The sequence below is a fragment of the Notechis scutatus genome, chromosome 2, assembly GCF_049901735.1.
Source record: "Notechis scutatus isolate UNSWTSFEM ecotype Mainland chromosome 2, rNotScu1.2, whole genome shotgun sequence".
Taxonomy (NCBI): domain Eukaryota; kingdom Metazoa; phylum Chordata; class Lepidosauria; order Squamata; family Elapidae; genus Notechis; species Notechis scutatus.
In genome coordinates, this window is record NC_142010.1 from 81717978 (window position 1) to 81731729 (window position 13752).

The window sequence follows — 13752 nt, forward strand, 5'->3', positions numbered from 1 at the left end:
TTTTAGTACAAGGTCACTTATACAATCTTCAGTTTTACATTAGTAAACTTATCGTGAATACCTTGGATGAAAAATATCTAGGATTTTTCCCTATATCGGATATAATGATATAATCTGATATAATGATATAAACTGCTTCTTTTTTCTTACCTTGCCTTGTATAGGTGTTTTGAACTGGAGGACCTCCAGCAGAAGGAACAAAATGATAGTTTGTGGGCAAATTTGTATTCCCTGATGGCAACAATGGCGAAGTTACTGTGTGAGCAAAATGATTTGGTTGAGATACTAGATTAGGTTGAGTCAAAGGATTCTGCACATATTGCCAGTTTGAATTAGCTGAGAGATTATTTCCAGAATAAAAACTACCATCAGAAGTTGATACAGCAGTTGAGTTCTGCAACAAAGAAGGCATTTGGGCAACAGGACTTGGCTGTGATGCTGTCAGAGAAGATCCCATTGGGGTTCTATTAAGAGTCTGACCAGAAGGTATATTCCAAGATGTACCATGGCTATATTGTCCAGAGGTGGCATGCAGAGGATTCTTTGTTGCAATTTGCTGAGTATACATATTTGGGATCAAAGAGTTATGTCCCAGTCCATCTGATAAATGTGATGAATTCATCAATGAGCCTGGCACAGGACCTAGAGGAAGACATTTTCAATTAATAAATGAGAAACATTTTTGTTGAGAAACCTCAGGTTATTTCAGTAATTGAAATAAAGCGAATAAGGGCATCCACTAATTTTATTTGGCTTTACAAACTGTCAAATTACTCAGAAATCCCATAGCTTTATTACTATCTGTAATACCATGATAAAAGATCAAGATACTTAAGATGTGTAAGTGAATCTCGACAACTCGACAACTGTACAAACCGGCTCTTTAGCAATGGCTTAAAACAAGTCATAGGGAGCTGCTGGAGAAGCAAAAAAAAAAAAAAATCCAAATGAAGCATAGCTACCCATGAGAACCATCAACCTCAGCATTACAGTAAATTATATAATTTTTTAAAGGATGGATTTTTGTCAACAGAATAACCATTACCTGAAAATAGAGAACAATTAACTGCACATAGTAGGGAAAGCTGGAGGCATGATGGTGTTACAAGACCTCAGGGAAGGGACTGACAGAAAGACATAAACCAGCCACCTTCGTTGCTGTACCCAACTAGGTATATTTTTCAACAGCATGTGCTATTATTATAGCCATAGGAATTCTATATTTTATTAAAAGAATAACAAAAAAGTGGTTGTCAATAAAAAGTAACAAAAAGTAATATTTTCCTCCAAAAGAAGAAAATAAATATTAATGTGGAAGGTGAGACTAACAGGATGGGAAAGTTTTCCCACATAACGGGAGGGGGAGAGAACCCCTCCCAAATTGTTCCTTATTTGTCACAAGTTATACAAACTCAACCAGGATCAAGTTCATTTATTTCAATCTTATATACTGTATTTTAATAATGTTCTATACTTGAACATAAACATTTAAAAGACCATCTTTAGCTTGATCTCTTTTTCTATCTTAATACTTTTATATGTTTCAGTCTGATTTTAAATCCAACTTATTTGAAAAGCTGCTCTGGATCCTCAAATGAAGTCTGCTAAAAATTATTCAACTAATCAAATCATGTGCATGTCTTCAATGCTATATAAACAATTTATATAGCAAGCTCTGGATGATAACCAGATAAAATTAATAACAAGACTGAGGGAAGGAACATCATTCTTCATACCGGCAGTTCTTGTACATGGAGTTCAGCTTATGTTTTGCTCCTTTAAAGTTTATTTCTCTTCTGCTATATGAAAAAGCACATATTATTTCTTCAAATTTTCTGCAGCTTGAAACAAGAGTCTCAAACTGATGACTCCCCACTTCACATCCAGGAACAACAAGTAAGGCCAACACCTTGTGTGGCAGTTTCAAGTAGGCCACGTGCACAGGCAGCTGCACATTTAGCCTCACACTGAGGCATTGTTAACCACATCAAACAGTAGTAGTGGCAGTGGAAGCAGGTCCTGTCCCTGCCTACAGTTTACTGTACATCAGTCTAAGGTTAGGGATGCAGCTATGTCTTGGTCAATCCCTGTGGTTGCAGATGCTTCTCGCCCCATTGTTGGGAGGGGATGCAGCAAACAGTGGGCCGAGCAGGCTCTAGCAGTGTTGGACTTGTGCTCTCATTCTCTCAAAATGCCTCAGGAAAAAACCTTGCAGAGGGAGGCAGTGGTGGGATCTGTAAGCTGACTGCTGGGTCCAGCTCTAGTAGAACAGAGGGATCCCGTCTCCTACACCTAGACATTCAGCGCTTTCCCACTGCAACTTGTCCTGCTCTCGTATTCTCCATGCAAGAGCCGCTCACTATACACCTAGCTCCAATATCAGTAACAACTGCCACTGTCACTGCATAGCAAACATGGTAGCCAAAGTGAAATGATGAATAAGGATGGATCAAAATGATGGATGAAATTTAAATTAAAAAGTCAAGTTTAAAATGAAATTGTACACTTTTTCTTAAAGATGTACACAAACACAAAATGAAGAACATAACTTCTTATAATATACTATTCTTTCTAATATACAGTAGAAGCAAGACATGTTAACAGGCTTGTTAACTAGACTTCTCAATAAAAGTGCAATGACTAAGGTTAATGAATAGCGAATATGAGGTCAATTTGTACAATAAAGAATCTATGCAAATAATATAAAATGAAGCAAAAAGAGAACAGAGCACACTATTGTAGTTTCAAGGATTTGAGACCTAAATTCCTTATCCAAGGGTATATTTGGTAAAAGTTAATAACATCAACGGACAATTAATCCTACCATGATCAAAATTTGGATGTTTGGCAACTGACTCATAGTTATGATGCTTGAAGTGTCCCAGGGTCATTAGATCCCCTTTTGTTATCTTCTGACAAGCAAAATCAACGGGGAAGTCAATTCACTTAACAGCTGTGTTACTAACTTAACAACTCCAGTGATTCACTTAACAATGTGGAAAGAAAACCCATAAAATGGGGCAAAACTCACTTAACAAATGTCTCACTTAGCAACATAATTTTTGGGTCAACTGTGGTCCTAGGTTGAGGACCACCTGTAATTTTATTAAGTGCTACTATTTACTAGTGAATAAGCTGATTTAAAGTAATTAAATACAATGTTTCTGACTATGGATTTATATCACAAGGTAATCAAACTCATCTGACCAAAAGCCATTAGAATTAAATCAGCCAAAATAAGAACCTATAGAATACATACAGTATGGACAGGTTTAAATTTAATAGGACCTATAAAAATAATAACTACTAGAAATAGATTTAAAACACAAAGAGACATATCTAACTGAAATTTCCTTGAAATCACAAAGTAGGGGGGCACCGTAGCAAAATTTCTAATTTTTCAGAACTGAGGCAAATCACAGTGACAAATGCCTTTTGTGGAGGGAGGGATACTGGTCACACTGTGACAATTCAAACATCAGATTCTAAAATGTGCTATGCCCGTGTAACTAAATACAGCATCAAATTATATAACAAGTCTAGAGGACATCTCCTTTGGTGGAAGTGTAAAAGCTTAAATGTTCCCATCATTCCATACAATAATTACCATAGAATTTTCAGGATCACAACCCATTTCTCTACATAGAAAATAGCTAATAATTGCAAGGCAGCGTGAACATAAATTTTCCTATTACTTCAAAAACAAATTGGTATTCCAATTATGTTTCTTTGTGACACTTTAGTTTTCCAAAGCAATATTCAGCATCAATGCAAATAAAATTATGACTTAAATTTTTCTCTGATGCTCAAAAAATCAGAGTTTGGAATTTCTGCTACATACAATGCCTAATTCCATTTCTTTTTACATAGGATATCAGGTCTTATTTTCAGTTTTATGGAGTTACAGAAATCAGACAATGAATACTGCCACTATTGGGCTGGAAAAGCAGAAAGGCAATGGAATAATAACAGGCTTGAAACATTGGTGGAGAATGATAGTTTACTATTTTGTCTAGCATAAAACAACATGTTTCCTGTTTAGGCTTTCCCTGATTGCAAAAACAAGTGGAATCTATAATTCCTTAATTCAGAATTATACATTTTTAATAAGAGAGCATTCTTATCACCCAGTACCTTCTGTATGTATATTGTTCTATTTAAAACTGCAGTTTAGTCAGAATTGTTGCCTTTATTGCCGCAGAAGCTGCACAAGATTTTGGATAACATTCAAAATTCTGTGCAAGAGAGTCAAATGAGTCTTGGGATATTTTATAAGCTAAAAATACATATATTTAATTAATTAAAATATAAATTAAATTACTTCTGAAAAAAAATTGACAACACCTAAAACACTTTAGAGCACAAATTTCAAGATGTCTTCCAATGTTTTAAATCATCATAAATCCACATAGACAAACTAAAATATAAGAACTATACAAGTTTAAAATTGTTTCAACTAAAGAAAGATAATACACTAAACAGGTTATCTTTGACTTACAACCATTTGTTTTGTCACCTTGAAGTTACAATAGCACTGAAAAAAGTGACTTACATTTTTCATACTTACAACCATTGCAGCATCTCTGTGGTCACACATTGAGACACCTGTTTATGATGATTGCACTGTCTCAGGGTCATGTGATCACCTTTTGACAAGTAAAATCAATGGGGAAGCCAGATTCACTTAACTGTGTTACTAACTTACCTGCAATGATTCATTCAACAAGAAAGAAAAGTTGTAAAATGGGGGAGGGGGGGAAATGACTCATTTAACTGTCTTGCTTAGCAAGAAAGATTTTGGGCTCAATTGTGATTGTAAGTCGAGGATTACCTGTAGCATCTGGGGCTTTTTCATTTGAAGTAGAGAGAGATAACATGATAAGAGCATAAAATTATGCATGATGTAGAAAATACGGATGGAAGCAAGATTTTTCTTTCAACATCAGGACTCAGAATTACTTATTGAAACTAAACATGTTGAGAATTCAGGACTGATAAAACAAAGTATATTTTATATAATGCATAGTTAAAATGGGATTCACTGCTTCCTTTAGCCAAACTAATGGTTTTGATAACAGATAAGTACATCTAAACATCAGCTAGAATTGTTAATTGTGGATAACCTATACTATGATTTGTATTAAGATCAAAAATATTGATTAAAAATCACATACCATGCCTATATGTCCATCTTGATTTGCAGGATATCAAGAATCTACAGGCCAAATGCTACTCTTCCTAAATCAGTTTGCAATACACTAAACAATACAATTGGCTTATGTATTCTTTCTACATTTCCATTTGTTGCCCACCAGCTCCAGCACACAATCCTGTTGTATTAATAATCATGTCATTCCCAGCTAACTTTGTGTCACTCTCACTTTATAATTCAGGATGCCAATATTTAGAATTCTACACTTCACGTGTAATAGAAAACTCTCACATAATGAAAGCTATGATCATTAACTCCAAATTGGTGTAGTAAAGGGGAAAGGACAAAGTTCTGTATTACAGAACCATAACTTATAGAACCACAGTTTCAATCTTTTAAGAAACAAAATTTGTACAACTCCTGTAAGTACTAATACAACTTGATTTTCTTCCTAAACTTATAATCTTAAAAAAATAGAATACTAATTACTGTCAACATCCAACTATGAAACTATACAGTGAAACACAGCTATAGATTGGCTTATTGCTCTTATTTTTACCAGAAGCACACACAGGTCCGTGCACAAATGAGGCACAGTTTACACAGTTCCTCAACTAGCCTCAATTGACAGCTTTGAGGTCTAGAGAGGAGAAGAAATTGAGCAACTAGTCAGCTGAGAGATTTTCTGATTATACCAGCATAATGAATTCCTTAAAACCAGGAGGTTTTGAATTATGCACAGCATTCTTTACACCCACAGATCCCAGAAAGCAAACAGCATCCATTCTGTATGCTATTATTCTCTTCACAACAACATATAGATATAGATACACACACACACAGTGTAGGGTGTTTTTTTGCCAAAGAATGCTCAACTGGGAAGCCTTCTCAAAAGGGTAATTGATCAATTAATTGTTCAGAATACACACATTTGGGGACATTGCAAACCACCCCGTTTTCTAAAGACAAACCCTCCCTCACACAGCGTCGATAGGTTGCAAGACACAAAACCTGGGCCACAACAATTTGTTAGCTCATCGGGTAGTGCCATATATATGTATGTATATATGTATGTATGTATGTATGTATGTATGTATGTATGTATGTATGTATTCTGCTACCCAAATTAACCTATTTCTCCCTCTGGGAGCCGCTTCCCCTGTCTTCGTGTTAAATTCTGGGAAATACTCTCAAGCGGCAGGCGTTTCATCGTTACGAGTATCACCAGGGAGTGATACAGGGAGCGTCCATCGCCGTCTCGCCCCCAAGAACGGTAAGAAAATGCTCCGTAGCTGCTGCTGCTCCGAGTGCGGATGCCACCGCTACAACCTTTCTCCCAGGACCTCCCTGTTACACGCAACGCCTTCCAAGCACGGGAAAGGGAAGCCAAGGCCTGGGGATTGGAAAGGAGGGGAGCCCGCCTAGCAAAAAGCTCGAAGGACCATTCAGCTCCGCGAGGGGCGACAACCGAAGGGTCGGTCCGCATACCACCACCGACGCCACGTACACGGATCCTCCGCGCTCCGGGCCGCCCTGCCCCTCCGCAGCGGGATATATGACTGTCCTGCCGAGAGGGAGCCAGATACACCCAAGATAAGCCCCCTTTAGAGCAGCCTAAGATGACCTGGGGTGCGGCCGGCTTCACTCACCATTGCTGTACGGCTGCTGCGGTGGCTGGCCGGCTCTAGTAAGGCTATTATACGCGGGCCTTCCTGGCTGGGCCATAGCGGCAAGCAAGAGGATTGCTTCGCGGGCGTCTCTAAGTCTTGCTCCGGCGCCAAGCCCAGGAGGGGAGGCCCTGCTCTTCACACCGGAAGAAAGTAAACGAGGCTACGCAGGCGCACTCGGTACACGTGGCACTTCCGGAACGGAGGAGCCCGTAGGCGGGGCTTAGGGCTGAAAAAACGGTGGCATTTGGAGGCGCGGTAGGGATTTAAAGGGGTAGCGCTCTGGGGACGTCACCGCGGTCAGGTATTGCTTTAAAAGGGTTGAATTGACAAGCGGGATTTAGCGACATCTAGGCTCACTCTTCTCAGAGTCCAATTTTTAAAGGAAAAACCGACCCATAGCTGCTCGGAACCATTAATGGGTAAATCAATAAGTCTTCTAGGATGCGGAGAGTGAATTTTCTTCAATCCTGGGAAATCAGCTCACCCAGAGTTTGAGATTTAGTATGGGGTAAAGTCGGGTCAAATGCATAAGGTACGCAACATGTAAGCAAACTTGGACAGTTTATCAGCTGCAAATTTATAAAAGGAAAAGCTTTCATCAATTTTCTAAGGTAAAATCACACTGGCTCCTGATAGCTTCCTAAGCATGTCTGTATAGATTTTTCTTTTTTTTTTGGCAACACGACAGAAGAGGTTACCAACACTGCATCATCTGGCGTGGTTTTTCAGCTTTCCAGTGTAGCTTATGCTGCAGGTGTGATATTTTTTAGACTTCTGCCACCTAAGCAGAGCTGATGTGGCTTAGTTTTTTGACATCAGCAGTGACACCGCAGAATCTTACACTATGTTGCAATACAAGTTCCACCTCTTATGCATACAGAAGGGGAGGGCTTGTTTCACAATAGAAAATTGCTTTCAACTTTCTTCCCTTCTCTCGCTCCAACGGAACCCACTACATTTTAGGCAGGTTTAGCTAGGTGACAACTTCTATAATATGTATTTTAAAAGATAAAAGAAGGGTGTTTTTAAAATTCCGCAAAAGTTTGATATTTTAAATCCAAACAAGATTTTTTTTAATGACAGCTTAACAGTTCAACTGAGAAAAAAATTAATAGGGAAGATTACCAAGGGAAAAAATCAAAGCAGTCTTTTCAGCTTTGTGTACTTTGCAAAAATTCATCTTTTAGATGATTTTGTATATATACTGTGTTCCAGAGTTCTGTTGTTGCATTAAATTGCACCCAAATAATAGGATGCTTTAGCAGGGGGGGGGGGGGACCCTTATAATTATCTTCACATTCTGGCCACAATTCAGAGTTAGATTATCTTAAATTTATTGAAGTCAGTTGGTTAAAGTTTACAAGGAATAGTATGTCAAATAAGTATTCTAAATAAATCAGATTGTGTCTTTTGAAATGACAAACAAGTCTCTGGACTGCAGTGAAATAGAAATGTGTTGATAAGTGAATACACAGATGGAATATCTTGGGCCAAACAAATGACAATATCTATGAGATTTCTATGTTGGGAAGAAGAGTGAGATATGTCACTACTACTATTACTACAGCACAATGTCCATTATATCTAAATTTGCTTATCCAGAAAACAGGGTCGGGAACAGACAACTAAAAAAAATATGGTAACTCATGATTCACCATCCCTAGAAACACCATAAGATTCCAGTACATGAAAAGTTTCATTGATAGTGTCACATATTCTCTGTATTCCCATTCAAGATACTAATGGCTGTTGTTTTTGACAGAGCACTGAGAAGAAAGAAACCAAAATTTTAATTTCAGCAGGAAAAAAAGTGTCAGTATAACCCCATTTGCTTTTTGGGTTCTGGGAGAAGAAGCCATTCTTGATAGAGACAAGATTTTCACTACAATACCATTTCATGGATCTAGGACCATGATGGCGAACCTATGGCACACGTGCCGGAAGTAGCATGCAGAGCCACTTCTGCCAGCACGCGAGAGGTTGCCTGGAAGAGTCCCACTGCACATGCACATGCACCGCCCAACAGCTGATTGTTGGGTATCTGGTGCGCATGTGTGGGGAGTGGGGGGTTGCACGGGAGATGCATGTGCATGCACAGAGACACGTGGGGCATCTCTCGCACATGCACAGAGGTGTGCAGTATACACAGGAGGATCTTGCACACATGCGCAGAGATGTGCAGCATGCAGGGGGCTCGTGTGCGCATGTGCAGGGGGGCGTGTCGGGTCATGTGTGCATGTACAGGGTGTGTGGGGAGGCCTGCACACATTGCCTTCTGGGTGCTGGCACACAAGCATGCGAGCACGAACAATTTTTTGGCACAGGAGCCCAAAAAGGTTAGCCACCACTGGTCTAGGAGGCAAAACATGCTTCCTCTTTCACGACACTTACCCTGTTATGGCCAGGTTTTTATGGCTGTCTTAAAGGCTGCCAGGTTGGGATCATCCGAATTTGAAGGGGACATTGCTCCACCTTCCCTGTTGAACAATATCCCCCTCAAATTCAGATGATCTCAACCTGCCAACTTTAAAACCTGGCCATAGTGTTACATGAGCCTCTTTTAGTTGTGTGCGATCGGAATTATTTCCCCCCAGCACTGTGTCTTATTAACTTTTAAACTGTTATTTTTTAAGTCATCTAAAAGCCATCCAGGCTTGCTTAGCAAGCAAATCATCATGGAAATTGAAAAAATGGGTAGAAAATCAAGTCTATACTTCAAATAGTACAGAAATGTTCCTTATTGATTCTATCATAGTAACCAATCTTTCTGAAACAATCTGTAGTAACTAATGTGACAATTCGGACAATGTTGCTTGTCAAGCCAGACTTACTGCCAAACCAAATCCTTAGCCTCACCATCTTCTCTCTCCCAGTTCTCTGCCTCCCTGCTTTGCCTACTGGCAAAAATACCCATTCTACAACCTCCTTTTATAGGCCAGATAAATTGAATGAATAGAAAGGGAGAATCGTTGTTGGGCTCATCAAGTAGTCCTTTCACTTGCCCTCACATCTTCACTTCTAAAACCTGGACTAATTGTGGTGGAAGAAAGAATTTCATATTATCTAACACTCCCTAAAAGCACAAAGCTTGTAGCAATAGGTATAGAGATGCCCATCTGCAGTTGGCAGATTTTAACAACCTGACAGAGAGCATCTGTCACTGTTGCTACTTAACACTATTGATGGATCTTCTGTTGATTCACACATAAAGTGTTGAATAGATTCTATCCCTTTGGAAGATGCATAATACAAGGTGAGAGGTATGTAACTGCCTATCAGCCTAGTTATGGTCTTTATTGTATTACTGTATGGTGTGGAATAATGAGTCAGCTTGGTATAGTGATCAAGGCATCAGGCTAGAAAGGAGGAAGCAGTGAGATCTAGTCTCACCTTAGGAACAACGCCAGCTAGGTGTCTTCAGGCCAGTCATTCTGCCCTAGGAAGGAGGCAATGGTAAACCACTTCCCAAAAAATAAACCTTGCAAAAAAACAACAATCAACCTACAGGAACTAATTAGTCAAATACTGACTCAAAGGCAAAAAAAGCATGCTGTGTTACATCATAGCCTATGCTTTGTTGTGGTGACATGAATGTGGCCACAATATTGTGTGTGTGTGTGTGTGTGTGTGTTTGTTTGTTTGTTGACCTTTTCTATTCTTTTGATTCCAATGGGAAAGACTTTAATTTTCAATGAAAATTCAATTCCATTAGAGGTGTCTTTAGTTATAGGATGATTGTTTAGTCTCCCAGCCAGCAGAATTCAAGCTCAGAATTTTATCTTACAATTTCAATCATACAAGACAGTAAGTTCTACTAATTTTAACAGACACTTTTGAATATGTACCTATGTTATATATATATATACAACATAAACAACTATGGCACCCCAAAAGTAAGAAATGCATCCAAGAACTCTAGATCTTGATGAGTCTGGTGCTTAAAAGTTAATTAGAATCAAGGCATTGGAATATATATTGTATTAATCCATAATCTCTTAATTCTTTCTCTCTCTCTCCACAGAGAGAGGGAGAAAGAGAGAAAGAGGAAGGGAGGGAGCGGGGGCGCATGCAAACCACACCATTCTAAAAAAGACCAAATGGAGCAAAGTTTGAATGCAAATGCGTTAGTCACAGGTCAACATTTCAGCATACTAATTAAAGTGACTGAAGAGGTATATTTCCCTTTTGAACAAATTTACCATGGAAATAAATAATAGGAAAAGAATTATCTTACAAATGAAAGAAGATGCTAAGTAGATATACCAACATTTTCATAAATGAAAGGGAGTATTTGTGCAACAAATGTTTAAAACACCAAACAAACTTTGAACCTTTGTCCTTGTGTTTCTTTTCATAGCTAATTAGAGAACTGTTTAGAGAAATTATTTTGAAAGAAGAATTACAAGGTAAAAAAACTAGAGCAAGTTGCAAATAATTTCTACAACTTCTGAAAATTTATCAGCTTTCTTTTGCTCCATGATTTGGAGTTGCTATATAAGAAATAACTAGCTAATTAATAAATAATGTGGGTCTAAACTTCTCCTTTGGGTGTTTAACACATTTTTAAATGTATCCTCAGTTAATCAAAGACTTTTCCATCTAAAAATTAAATGGTTTGGGGGAAAATTATCTGTTTTTCAGATAAATGCAAGAATTTCAGAACTAGTTACAGATCCTGGACAGACTTCATCTGATTTTAATGCTGCTGATACTCCATAACATGTAGACATTGTAACTACTATACAGCCTTTTATGTAGTAAGAGTACACTTGTTTTCACTAGTAACTGTTTCCTGATGTTCCAATGAAGGCTACTTTTGCAGCTTTGCAAAACCTTATTTATTTGTTTGTTTGTTTTGCAAATACTTTGCAAATACACAAATATTTTCCTTTGCTATTAGTGGATAATTTGTTAAATGTTTTTATATTTTTCAATATGTTGATTCAGATACATCCTTACCTGAGCAATATTAGTTTTAATCCTAAAATTAAAGTGAGTGTAAAGGTTGTTAAACAAGATACATCTGCTCTTATTATGTAATAGGCTTTGTAATAGGTATTATGTAATAGGCTTTGAGGACTAGTCAGTGTTAGATTTTTAAAAACTGCTAAGGTGCTTTTAAAGCAAACTAAGACTGCAATTCATATAAATATTTACTTAGGAATAGGTACCACTGAATATAAACATATATAGAATTCCCAGCTGAAAAAAATCATGAGTGAGGACCAATTGAAATTTATTTGGAATAACAGTATTACAACTCTACCAAATATATTATGAAATTAATCGTGTTAATCATAATAAGGAGTTGAATTAAATGACCTGGAAGGCCCATTTTCAATCCTTTAATTCTGTAATTTCCATAATCTGAAATTATATATTTTATAAGGTGCAAGCTAGCTTTCTGTGACATGCTGATGCTAAGCAAAGAGAAATTGAAAATTCCAATTAGCAAATCATATCATCTTAATATGCATTTATTGTTTTTTCATGGTCGGAAAACCAGTACAAGATTTAGAACTGCATAAATAAATTACATTTTGGGATTTCCAATGTTACATAAATCAGACTTTAATACTTTATACAGGTAGTTCTCGACTTTGTTCAGTAACCGTTTGAAGTTACAATGGCACTGAAAAAAGTGACTTATAACTGTTTTTCACACTTAAGATTGTTGTAGCATCTCCACGATCACATGTTCAAAATTTGGACGCTTGGCAACTGACTCATATTTATGAAGGGATCATGTGTGGTCAGCTTTTGTGACCTTTTGACAAGCAAAGTCAATGGGGAAGCCAGATTCCCTTAACAATCCTGTTGCCAATTTAACAATTACAGTGATTCACTTAACAACTATGGCAAGAAAGGTTGTAAGGTGGGGCAAAACTCACTTAACAGAAATCTTACTTAGCAACAGAAATTTTGGGCTCAATTGTGGTTGTAAGTCGAGGACTGCCTGTACTGTAATCTCACATTTGTAAATTGGTCAGTGTCCTTTTTTTTGTGTCTAAACAACTTCCATAGGGATGTTTAATATTGCAATAGAAATTCTGATATACACACCAGATTTAATTGTTCTTGCTCCACAATTTTTTTCTAAACCCATCAACATTGTTATTTAAAAAAGCATTTGGTAAATTTACTTACAGTGTAATACATTTCCTTCTAGATTTTTAAACTTCTGCTTGGGATTAAGTGTTAGACCTAATATTAGCTCAATTTCCTCAAAACTGGTTGAATAGCATGCCTGCTAAGCACATCTATAATGGTGACAGAGCTGACTTCAATTATCTTAGTTGTTTTACTGAGAACTCATGTTCTACGTGTTAGACTTTTTATTCAGAAGACAATGAAATTGGGACATAAGATTCCATATAAGATACTTCTGTGAGCATGGCAAGATACAAGCTTTGCAGAGGGAGATGCAAACTTGAAATAAGGAAGAATTTCCTGACTGTGAGAGGTATTAAGAGGCGGGATAGCCAACTTCCTTGAGTTGTAGGGGCTCCATGATTGCAGGTTTTCAAATAAAGCTTGGAGAGAGATTTATCTGGAATGGTCAGGTTCCTACTCTGGGCAGAAGATTGTATTAGAAGATTTCAAGTCGTCTTCTATAGAAGACTTCTATAAGTCTTATAGTGCAATCTACCTCTAAGAGTGCTTGTTATGGGGAAAGAAATGGGAGATGGAACTGCAATGTCTGGTTTATATAATAGTACACTTTTAAGGTGCCACAATACATAGCTATTTTTGGTGCAAGAGGTTTACTCTTCCCCGTATAGATATTTAGGCATTTCTATATGAAACATTTATTAAGCAATTGTGATATACCTCTTCCCCATTTGTTTTGTTGCTTACAGAACAGTAAAGGCAGAATAAGGTAGGTAGGTAGGTAGGTAGGTAGATGATAGACATACAGACAGACAGACA

General features: G+C 37.6%; 1 protein-coding gene across 1 annotated transcript in view; it reads right to left on the minus strand.

Annotated features, from left to right (window-relative positions):
• SEC24A (SEC24 homolog A, COPII component) overlaps positions 1-6968 on the minus strand; it is a 39097-nt gene extending 32129 nt beyond the window's left edge. Inside the window, exons 1-2 of the mRNA XM_026687184.2 lie at positions 6802-6968; positions 151-642 (exon numbers count right to left, since the gene is read on the minus strand). Of these exons, the coding sequence (XP_026542969.1) occupies positions 151-642; positions 6802-6877 (568 nt within the window). The 5' untranslated portion in view covers positions 6878-6968. The remainder of the gene's footprint in view (positions 1-150; positions 643-6801) is intronic.
• Between the last annotated feature and the right edge of the window lie 6784 nt (positions 6969-13752).